At 55.6% G+C, this 10936-nt stretch overlaps 1 protein-coding gene across 1 annotated transcript in view; it reads left to right on the forward strand.

Annotated features, from left to right (window-relative positions):
• The window catches only part of PRRX2 (paired related homeobox 2), a 58730-nt gene extending 53700 nt beyond the window's left edge, over positions 1-5030 (forward strand). The window contains exons 2-4 of the mRNA XM_032257561.1: positions 2293-2480; positions 3140-3318; positions 4566-5030. Coding sequence (XP_032113452.1) covers positions 2293-2480; positions 3140-3318; positions 4566-4701 — 503 coding nt within the window. The 3' untranslated portion in view covers positions 4702-5030. The remainder of the gene's footprint in view (positions 1-2292; positions 2481-3139; positions 3319-4565) is intronic.
• The last annotated feature ends 5906 nt before the right edge of the window (positions 5031-10936 follow it).

Here is a 10936-nt window from a genome sequence, read left to right on the forward strand (position 1 = left end):
TTAGTAGAGATGGGGTTTCACCATGTTGGTCAGGCTGGTCTCGAAATACTGGCCTCAAGTGATCCACCTGCCTTGGCGTCTCAAAGTGATGGGATTACAGGTGTGGACCACCCTGCCGGGCCATTTTTTAAACTTGTATTTGTAATCTTAGAAAATGTGGGGAGTGTGTCCAGGCGTGGTGGCTCACGCCTGTAATCCCAGCACTTTAAGAGGCAGAGGTGGGTGGATCACTTGAGCTCAGGAATTTGAGATCAGCCTGACCAACATGGTGAAACCCCATCTCTTAAAATAATAATAATAATTTTTTTTAATTAAAGAATACAAAAATTAGCCAGGCATGGTGGTGGGCACCTGTAATCCCAGCTACTTGAGAGGCTGAGGCACGAGAATCACTTGAACCCAGGAGGCAGAGGTTGCAGTGAGCCAAGATCGTGCCACGGTACTCCAGCCTTGGGGTCAGAACAAGACTCAGCCTCAAAAAAAAAAAAAAAAAAAAGTGAAAATGTGGGATACGGGAGAGGAGAGTATTTTGTTTTACTTTGTACCCATCTGTGTTGTTTGAATCTGTTACTCTGACAAGCATTATGATTACTTGGTTATTAAAATACACATTTTTAATGAGAAAATCAGATATACAGGGAAGGCGCTGGTTGATTCTAAGTGTGGAGAGAAGGGGGTTCCATATGGACCCAGGCAATCAGGGAGGACCCCCTGGAGGAGTGAGCATCCTAGAGGATGAATGGTCAGAGGTTTTGTCCCTGGATAAAATTTAAATGAGGAAATAGTAGGTGGACGCCCCCCACCCCATCCTCCAAGGGACAGGCTGGGCCCAGAGGTTGCAGCCCCAAGGCCTCCCCAGGGTTCTTTCTGCTGGGCCCTCCTTACCAGAGCTGCCAGTTCTGTACAAAAGGCCATCACCGACCCCTGGTCAGGGCCCCTGCTGGGATCCTCCACCACTGCTGCTAGGCCTTGGCTGGGCGCCCCCTCTTATTCCCTCTGGCTAATTGGAGAGCTCCCATGCATCCTGCGAACCCCTTGCAAGTTCCACCTCTCCTGATCGGCCTCCCCACCAGCTCCTCATTCCCACCAGCGCTGAGCATCCCTGTGCCCTGGCCCGTACCTGGCCCTGAGCCACCCCATGGTCCCCCATCTTATTAGGGGCCTGCATCCCCTGCTGATGAATCTGTCTCTCCCAGCCCCCAGCACAGCCTCTGGCTCAGTAAGTCCTCTGGAAAGGAAGGCCATGCCCAACAGCTGCCTGATTGGCTAAATAGGAGAGGATGAGGACTCTGGTGCCAGGCGGGTGGGTTCAGATCCCTCCCCCACCAATGACTTCACTGGGCCCTTGAACTTGGGCCTGAGACCGTAGCCTCTCTGACTCTTCCTCCCTTGGAGTGATGAGGATCGAGACATCTGTGTTTAGGGCTCCTGGGAGCTTCCTGGAATCTGTGGGTCCTGAGCCTTGACTCCCACTGCTCTTTATGACATATTAATTTTTTGTTGTTGTTGTTTGTTTGTTTGTTTTGAGACGGAGTTTCACTCATGTTACCCAGGCTGGAGTGCAATGGCGCGATCTCGGCTCGCCGCAACCTCCGCCTCCCGGGTTCAGGCAATTCTTCTGCCTCAGCCTCCTGAGTAGCTGGGATTACAGGCACGCACCACCATGCCCAGCTAATTTTTTGTATTTTTAGTAGAGACGGGGTTTCACCATGTTGGCCAGGATGGTCTCGATCTCTTGACCTCGTGATCCACCCGCCTCGGCCTCCCAAAATGCTGGGATTACAGGCTTGAGCCACCGCGCCCGGCCATGACATATTAATTATTAGTAGTAGCACATGTCATCACAGGTGCCCATGCAGAATGCACCATGCCACACAGCCTGAGCCAGGTGCTGGGGTCACTCAGGTGTCTCCTGGCCCCTCTTTGAGCAGCTCACTTGTCCCTGGTGGAGGGGACACCTGTCCCCAGGGCTCCTGTCGTGGTCATATCTCAGTTGGCTCAGGCTGGGGTTGCCACAAGGCAGGGGGCGTGGCTACTTGTGTTCACCACCTCTCCCCTGAGTCTAGCACTGGGGCTGCCACATAGTAGGTGCTCAGTAAATATGTGTTGAAGAATGAATGGATAAGTGGATGCCCCAAGGAAGGAATGAGGGAGTGAATTTAAGGAACGCATTGCTGCCGGCGGGGCTGGGCCATCCAAGTCACCAAAGCGCTCAGAGCAAATTGCAGAGCTGGGGGCTGAACCGTGACGGTGGCCACTGGCCGCCCTGCTGACCCTCCGGCCCCTCCGCAGGTGAGTGTCCCAGCCCGGGGCGCGGTAGCGCCGCCAAGCGGAAGAAGAAGCAGCGGCGGAACCGCACCACGTTCAACAGCGGCCAACTACAGGCGCTGGAGCGCGTGTTCGAGCGCACGCACTACCCTGACGCCTTCGTGCGCGAGGAGCTCGCCCGGCGCGTCAACCTCAGCGAGGCGCGCGTCCAGGTGAGCGCTCCGTCCCGAGCTGCCCGTGGGAGCTTGCACCTGTGAGCACGCAGCCACCGTTCGCCTGGATCACACAATTGCCCAGGAGGGGTGTTTAAGAACAGAGCAGGAGCATCTGAGGCCAGGAGGACTGGGGTTCAAATCCCAGTCCTGCCACTTACAGACCATGTGACCTTGAGCAAGTTACTTAAGCTGTCTGTGCTGCAGGCACCTGCCTCCCTGGAAAATGGGTATCACGTAGGTCTTTGTTGTAGGAATCCTTCGAGAATTAAAGTTTTCATAAAGCGGCCAGGCACAGTGGCTCACGCCTGTAATCCCAACACTTTGGGAGGCCAATGCGGGTGGATCACTTGAGGTCAGGAGTTCAAGACCAGACTGGCCAACATGGTGAAACCCTGTCTCTACTAAAAATATGAAAATTAGCTGGATGTAGTGGCCTGTGCCTGTAATTCCAGCTCTTCGGGAGGCTGAGACAGGAGAGTTGCTTGAACCTGGGAGGCAGAGGTTGCAGTGTCATCCCCATTTTACTGAAAAAACTGAGGTTCAGAGAGGTAACGCTGCCAGCCCAGGGCTGGTGGCAGAGCAGGCACACACCCAGGTCCAAAAGGACTTGGGTCCCCCCCACCCATGCTGCACCCTGCTCACCCTCCCACCAACAGGTCTGGTTTCAGAACCGCCGCGCCAAGTTCCGCCGGAATGAAAGGGCCATGCTGGCCAGCCGCTCCGCCTCGCTTCTCAAGTCCTACAGCCAGGAGGCAGCCATCGAGCAGCCCGTGGCTCCCCGGCCCACCGCCCTGAGTCCAGATTATCTCTCCTGGACAGCCTCGTCTCCCTACAGGTGAGAGCGGGAACACCTTTAGGTTGGGAGCAGGGAGCTGGGGAAATCCCAGAGAGCCTTTTCCTGCCCAGACTCCTCTGAGGGTCTGGAGAGAGCTTGAATGGTGTCCACGCGCCCCTGGGATCTGGGGTACACCAGGTGATGTGTGGCAAGTGTGCCCGTGAGTGGGTGTTCACGAGCACCCTCATGCGCATGTTGTAGGAGTTTGCACGTATATGTGTCAGTGCATGTGTCCACACATGCCCGTGAGTGTGCATGCACATGCCTGCGTGTGCAAACGAGTGTGCAGGCCTGCGTGTCTGTGGGAGTTTGAGTGTGTGCATGAGTGCATGTGGGGAGAAAACAGACCCCTCTGGAGGGGAGCCAAGTACAGGCATTGCCCTGAGGGAGGAGAGAACCTGCAGGAAGATTCCTAGGCTGGTACTGGGGCCCCAGTGTCCTGTGTCCACCCTCCAGGTGAGAAGCTGAGGCTGGGGGGCTGAGGAAATGGTCTCCCTGGCCTGTGGGCATGGCTGGGGCCCAGAGCCCAGTTCTGGGGTGGTTTTGTCTGGATAGAAGCTGGAAAGACTCTTAGTGCTCACCACCCTCCTGACCTCCCTCCCTGTCCGTCCTTACCTGGGGCAGGACAACCAAGGAGCATCCTTAATTTTTTTTTTTTTTTTTGAGACAGAGTCTAGCACTGTCACCCAGGCTGGAGTGCAGTGGTGCAATCTCAACTCACTGCAACCTCCACCTCCCAGGCTCAAGCAATTCTCTGGCTTCAGCCTCCCGAGAACCTGGGATTACATGCGCCCACCACGACGCTCGGCTACTTGTTTGTATTTTTACTAGAGACAGGGTTTCACCATGTTAGTCAGGCTGATCTCAGGTGATCCGTCCACCTCAGCCTCCAAAGCGCTGGGATTACAGGCATAAGCCACCACGCTCAGCACAAAGGAGCATCCTGAAATCCAGGTGCCTGTTCATTCTACCTCCATCCTGCTGTGATCCAAACCCAGAGCAGGCACGGGGTGTCAACAGGACACCGCTCTCAGGAAGCTCATGGTCCACAGGGGGGCTCCTGTGTCCCAGCACCGAGCTGGGGGCTTCTGACCCCTCCCCAAACCCTACTTCAAACCACCTCCAGTCCTGGGTGAAGATTTCCCAGGAGAGCAAGGCGGGGTGGGGGGCTGGCAGACCCAGAGGCTGGATTGGAGGACTGACAGCCAGAAGCACCTATGTGTCCTTGTGTCTCCTGTCGTCCCCAGCACAGTGCCACCCTACAGCCCCGGGAGCTCAGGCCCCGCCACCCCGGGGGTCAACATGGCCAACAGCATCGCCAGCCTCCGTCTCAAGGCCAAGGAGTTCAGCCTGCACCACAGCCAGGTGCCCACGGTGAACTGACGCCCAGCCCCACCAGGGCCCAGCCGCCTCCCTGGGTGGACAGCGACAGAAAAGAGGGCAGACGCCCAGGAAGTGACCTTCTCCTGGATGGGCTCTCCCGGCCCGTCTCTCCAGCCTGGACTCCTGAGGCCACGAGGCTGTCAAGGTCCCTGCAGCCGGGCCCAGCCCCTCTGTCCTCAGCCGCCAGAGACTGCACCCCACAACCCTTGGAGGAGTTGGGCCGGAAGGTGGAGGAAGAGCCTGCCAAGGACCTCATTTAGTTTGTGTATTAAAACCAAAAAGCTTTTGTCTTTAAGAAATAAAACCATTTTTTTTTTAAGCCCCAAAAGGTTGCAGGAAGATGGGTAAGGGCTGCAAACAAGGCTGGCTGCGGAGGCGAGAGCTGGGACCCCACAGGCTGGACGGCCTCCCCGGACCCTTTTCTGGCTTGCAGCAGGCACCAGACTGCCCCGGGCCTGGCTCCGCCCAGCAGCCCGGGTAGGCCCACTGCCCTCCTGTCTGTGCCGTTCCTGGGAGTGAAGTCCTCGGTCACCCTGCAGGGCCCCCGGGGTGGGGGGGGGTGAGGAGGACAGAAACCCTCCCTGGACCCCATCTCCCACCTTGAGCCCCAAGGGGACACCCAGGTGTTTGGGCAGAGCCTTGCTGTGTGACCCTGGGCAGGGAGCATCTCCCCATCCTCTCCGGGGGCAGGATGGGTGAACACAGATTCCTAGGCTGGCCAGAGGGTGTGTGGACAGATGTGAGGAAATTCAGCCCCTTGCTTCTGGGCACACAGGAAGCGTGGGATCTCTCTGGCCATTTGACCATGGAAGGGCTGGGAAAATGGCCCAGAAAACTGGGGTGCAGACTGGAGGTCCCGGCCAGGCCCCCAGGACAGTGGTGTGCTCCGTGACAGCTGAGGCCAGCAGAAGACCCTTTCCCAAGTCCCCTACCCCACCCATTTGTGGCCAGGAACTGGGGCTGCCACCAGCCAAGGACATCACTTATGAGGTGTCTGCAGAAAACAGGGTGAGGGATGGCCTGAGACCAGCTCCTCTACCTGTCCCCATGCCCACCCTTCTGATGGGCATGCTCACGCGGGAAGCCAGGAGTACCTTTCTGCTCAAAGTAGCCCCAGGCCAGCGCCCGGGAGGTAGGACAACACTCCCCCACTCCAGGGGGCACAAAGCCGTCAGCCCGGGCAGCAGTGGGGGACAACCCTGGCCCTTGGGGTGGTGGGTGGCAGGTGGCACAGCAAAGAATCCCAGAGTCAATGACCTGGGCTGATTCTCCCTCGTCCCGCCCCGACCATGCATCACTGCGCCCCCAAAGCGCCAGCCATGGGGTTCCGCGCATGAATAGCCTTGCATGGGGATGCCCCATTTTATTTATTTATTTATTTAGTTAGTTAGTTAGTTCATTTTTTTGAGAGAGAGTCTTGCTCTGTTGCCCGGACTAGGGTGCAGCGGTGCAATCTCGGCTCACTGTAACTTCCGCCTCCCCGGTTCAAGCTGTTCTCCTGCCTCAGCCTCCTGAGTAGCTGGGACTACAAGCACCCACCACCATGCCCGGCTAATTTTTTTGTATTTTTAGTAGAGACTGGGTTTTGCCATGTTGGCCAGGCTGGTCTTGAACTCCTGACCTCAGATGATTCACCTGCCTCGGCCTCCCAAAGTGCTTGCTGGGATTACAGGCATGAGGCACTGTGCCTGGCCCCCACTTTAGTTAGAAGGTACAGCAGCTACACTTGTGAGTGAACCGAGGACCGTCTCCCGCCTGCCCCTGGTACCCCCTGAATACTCCTCTCCATCCTCCATCCAGATTTCCACCACAGGCCTCGTTCTTGTGGGTTGAGCACTGGCCCTTTCAGATGTGCAAACAGACCTGGGGAAGAGTGACCGCCCGGTCGCCATGTGACTTCTTCCTTCGGTGGCTGGACAGCTTCCTCCCTGGCCGCAGCAGGGACTCAGACCAGCAGGAGTGCCTGAGGCACCAGTGAGGGCTGCGGGGGAGGGGAGGAGGATTCTACTGTGGTCCCCAGCTGCTCAGGCCCACCCCATCATGGGGGCCAGGTCTGTGCCCGGGACTGGGGGAGGCGGGAGAGGCAGATTTGCGTTTTCTGGCTCAGTTTGGCCTCTGTCTCAAGCGCTTTCTGGGCTTCCATTTGCCATTCTTTTTCTTTCTTTTTTTTTTCTTGATACGGAGTCTAGCTCTGTAGCCCAGGCTGGAATGCAGTGGCATGATCTTGGCTCACTGCAACCTCCACCTCTCAGATTCCTGTTCAAGCGATTCTCCTGCCTCAGTCTCCCGAGTAGCTGGAATTACAGCCATGCGCCACCATGCCCAGCTAATTTATTTTTATTTTTATTTTTTTAGTAGAGACAGGGTTTCACCATGTTGACCAGGCTGGTTTTGAACTCTTGACCTCATGATCCGCCCGCCTCGGCCTCTCAAAGTGCTGAGATTACAGGCATGAGCCACCTCGCCCGGCCCCATTTGCCATTCTTGCACTGAAAAAATATTACGAAACACAAAGTCCCTGGCCATAGAGGCTGCACCATGCTACAAGGAAGCAAAGCTAAAGGAATAATCACAGCACCACTGAGGCTATGAGCGGGTGCTGCAGGGGCCCAGGGCGCACAGAGGGGGGCCTCAAACCTCATTTAAGGCATGCTGGCAGGCTTCCTGGAGGAGGTATGCCTGGGAGGAAGAAGAGTACACTAGATGAAGAGGGGAGAGGAAACAGTGTTTCTGGCTGAGGGGATGGCGTGTGTGTGCAGCGCTGGGCAGGCTAGAAATTGTCTCTTTGGGGCAGTGGGAGCTGTTACCCGGCTGGGTCTCCTGGTGCCGGGTGAAGGTGGAGAGAAACAGGAGCTGGCTCAAATGAGGTTTGTGTGGCTGGGACTAGAAGTTCGGATGTCACCCTGTCTGCGGTGAGCCACAGAGGGGATTTGCTTGGTGGAAGGACGTGTCCGGAGCCTCCATGTGGAGGAGGGACTGTGGGCTAAGAGTGAAGGAGAGAGCTCCTTGCAGAGGCCAGGGTGGGTGTCCAGCTGGGAGGGGCTGTGGCCTGGGCCAGATGGGGACAGACTTGGTGGACCTGGGACATGTTTCCGATGCAGCAAAAAAGAAAAAAACAAACAAACAGGAATTGTGACTTGGTGATGGGCTGGGAGACTGGGAGCCTTCAAAGCCAGTTTGGGGACCCGGCACAGTGGCTCATACCTGTAATCCCAGCACTTTGGGAGGCCGAGGCAGGCGGATCACCTGAGATCAGGAGTTCGAGATCCACTTGGCCAACATGGTGAAACCTCGTCTCTACTAAAAATACAAATATTAGCCAGGCATGGTGGGACATGCCTGTAATCCCAGCTACTTGAGAGGCTGAGGCAGGAAAATCACTTGAACCCAGGAGGTGGAGGTTGCAGTGAGCCAACATTAGGCCACTGCATTCCAGCCTGATAAGACAGTGACACTCTGTCTCAAAAAAAAAAAAAAAAAAAAAAAAAATCGGGTTTGGGCTTAGACACATAGGACTGCCCAGGAAGAAGACACCCTGGCCATGGGGCCTGCCTGGTGGAAGCCTCTGGAAGAGCAGCCTGTTTTCCCCAAAAGGCACTAACCTGGGAGAACGAGAGTGAGCAGGCCCCAACCCCAGGCCCGGGCCAGTGCTCCAAGCCTGCTGCTGGCATCATCTCACGCCGTTCTACTTTTTTTTTTCTTTTTTTTTTTTTGAGATGGAGTCTCTCTCTGTCGCCCAGGCTGGAGTACAGTGGCACGACCTTGGTTCACTGCAACCTCCACCTCCCAGGCTCAAGCAATTCTCCTACCTAGCCTCCCGAGTAGCTGGGATTACAGGAGGCTGCCACCACACCCAGTTAATTTTTGCATTTTTAGTAGAGACCAGGTTTCACCATGTTGGGCAGGTTGGTCTCGAACTCCTGACCTCAGGTGATCCGCCCGCCTCAGCCTCCCAAAGTGCTGGGATTACAGGTGTGAGCCACCGCACCCAGCCACACCTTTCTACTTTTCAACCCAAAGGGAGGGCACCCTGAAGAATGGCCGGGCTGAAGCCGCCTGTGCAGTGATGGGGTCACACCAGGTGGTCGGTCCCAGGAAGGCCGGCTTCAGAAAAAGCAGGGGCCCTTCCCACGGAGGCGCTGGCCCTGCCGTTGGACCATGAGGATGTCAATGACACTTCCTCCCTGCGCTCTAGAGAAAACGAACTGCCTTAATCGTTCACACATGCTGCTCTGAGAAGCTGAGGGAGGGATCAAGGCGGCCCTCCCTGTAAAAGAGGAAACATTCAAACACCGCTGTCGCTATTGCAGCCCTAATTGCAGGGCTGTGTGGGCACATTCCTGGGCACCCATCCCAGGATGTCGTTTTTGCATGAGGACGAGGTACCCAAGGCCTTGCCCCAGGCTGGAGAACTTGCTACCTTTGCCCATTTGGCCAAGCGGGCTCGAGCTTGGGAGAGGGCATTGTGGTGTCTGCTTTTTTTTTTTTTAAATGAAATAAAAGAACTTGAGAGAGAAAGGGAGTGGGAGGGAGAGAGACAGATTGAAGGAAGCACAGTCAGCTCTTGCAAAAACCCAAACCAGAGAAATAAAGACTAGAGTCTAGAGTTTCTGGTCCTGTGACCCTGGATAAGGCACTTCTCTGGGACTTGGTTTCCTCCTCTGTAAAATGGGAGTAATTACAGAACCCACCGAACAGGGTTGTTCCCATCCAGAGGCCGGGTGCGGTGGCTCACGCCTGTAATCCCAGCCGTTTGGGAGGCTGAGGCGGGCGGATCACGAGGTCAGGAGTTTGAGACCATTCTGGCCAACATGGTAAAACCCAGTCTCTACTAAAAATACAAAAATTAGCCTGGTGTGGTGGTGGGCACCTTTCGTAATCCCAGCTACTCGGGAGGCTGAGGCAAGAAAATCGCTTGAACCAGGGAGTCGGAGGTTGCAGTGAGCCTAGATCGTGCCACTGCACTCCAGGCTGGTGACAGAGCAAGACTCCGTCTCAAAAAATAATAATAAGTCCTGTCCATGAATGGGCACTTCAGTGTTTATGGTGCAGGAGCACAGAGTGAGGATGGAGTTTGAGAAAAGATACGTACTCCCCGTCCTGGGGTGAAATGGTGCTTTCTCTGTCCAGAGAACCGGCACACCAGGTCCAGCTCTTCCCCTCCCCCCTTCCTCTGATGCCCACCTGCCTTAGGAGCCCCAGCTGGGGACCAAAACCAACATGGTACCTCCGGCTCCTACACCTCCGCTTCCCGTCCCTGGAGGGCGCCGTGGGGCTGCTGCAGGGCCCTGCGCTGGGTTCCCACGGATGTGGCAGAACACACCCCATCCCCTGCCATCCCAGAAGATCTCTAGGGCTGGCCACCGGCTCCTGACCCAGCCTCCTCCGGAAAGACAAAGAAACAAGCAAATCCAAATGACCAGCAGGGGTCACAACGTCAAGTTCAGCTCAAGCGTTCGGGAACTGGAGCCAACAGCCATGAAGATGTTCTCACGCTTTCACCCAGCAAACCCATCTCTAAGCTCTGCTTTGAAAAATAATGAAAACCGGGGGGCGGGGAAGCGATGCGCACAGCAATGTCTATCACATATTTTATATGTGCAGTGTAAAAAATCTGGGAAGACGCAAGCCAAAATGTGAATAGCTTGATTTCTTTTTTTTTCTTTTTTTGAGACCAAGTCTCACTCTGTCACCCAGTCGCTCAGGCTGGAGTGTGGCACAATCTCTGCTGACTGCAACCTCTGCCTCCTGGGTTCAGTTGGTTCTCCTGCCACAGGCTCCCGAGTAGCTGGGACTACAGGGGTGCGCCACCACGCCCGGCTAATTTTTTGTATTTTTTGTAGAAATTAGAAATACAAAAAAGCCAGACTGTGTTGGCCAGGCTGGGCTTGAACTCCTGATCTCAGGCAATCCACCCGCCTTGGCTTCCCAAAATGCTAGGATTACAGGCATGAGCTACTGCACCCAACTGGATAGCTTAAATTTTATGGTGACTCACAATCCACAAGTCTCCATATTTTTAAAACAACTTTATGGAAAAACAAAGCAATCTTTTAAAAGAAAGCAGGGCCGGGCACGGTGGCGTGTGCCTATAGTCCCAGCTACTCGGGAGGCTGAGGCTGGAGGATCACTTGAGTCCAGGAGTTCGGGGCTGTAGTGCGCTGTGCCAGTCGTGTGTCCACATTAAGTTCAGCATCAATATGGTGACCTCCCAGGAGCGGGGTACCACCATGTT

This window comes from Sapajus apella, unplaced genomic scaffold, assembly GCF_009761245.1.
Source record: "Sapajus apella isolate SASKATOON/1434 unplaced genomic scaffold, GSC_monkey_1.0 scaffold97, whole genome shotgun sequence".
Lineage (NCBI taxonomy): Eukaryota > Metazoa > Chordata > Mammalia > Primates > Cebidae > Sapajus > Sapajus apella.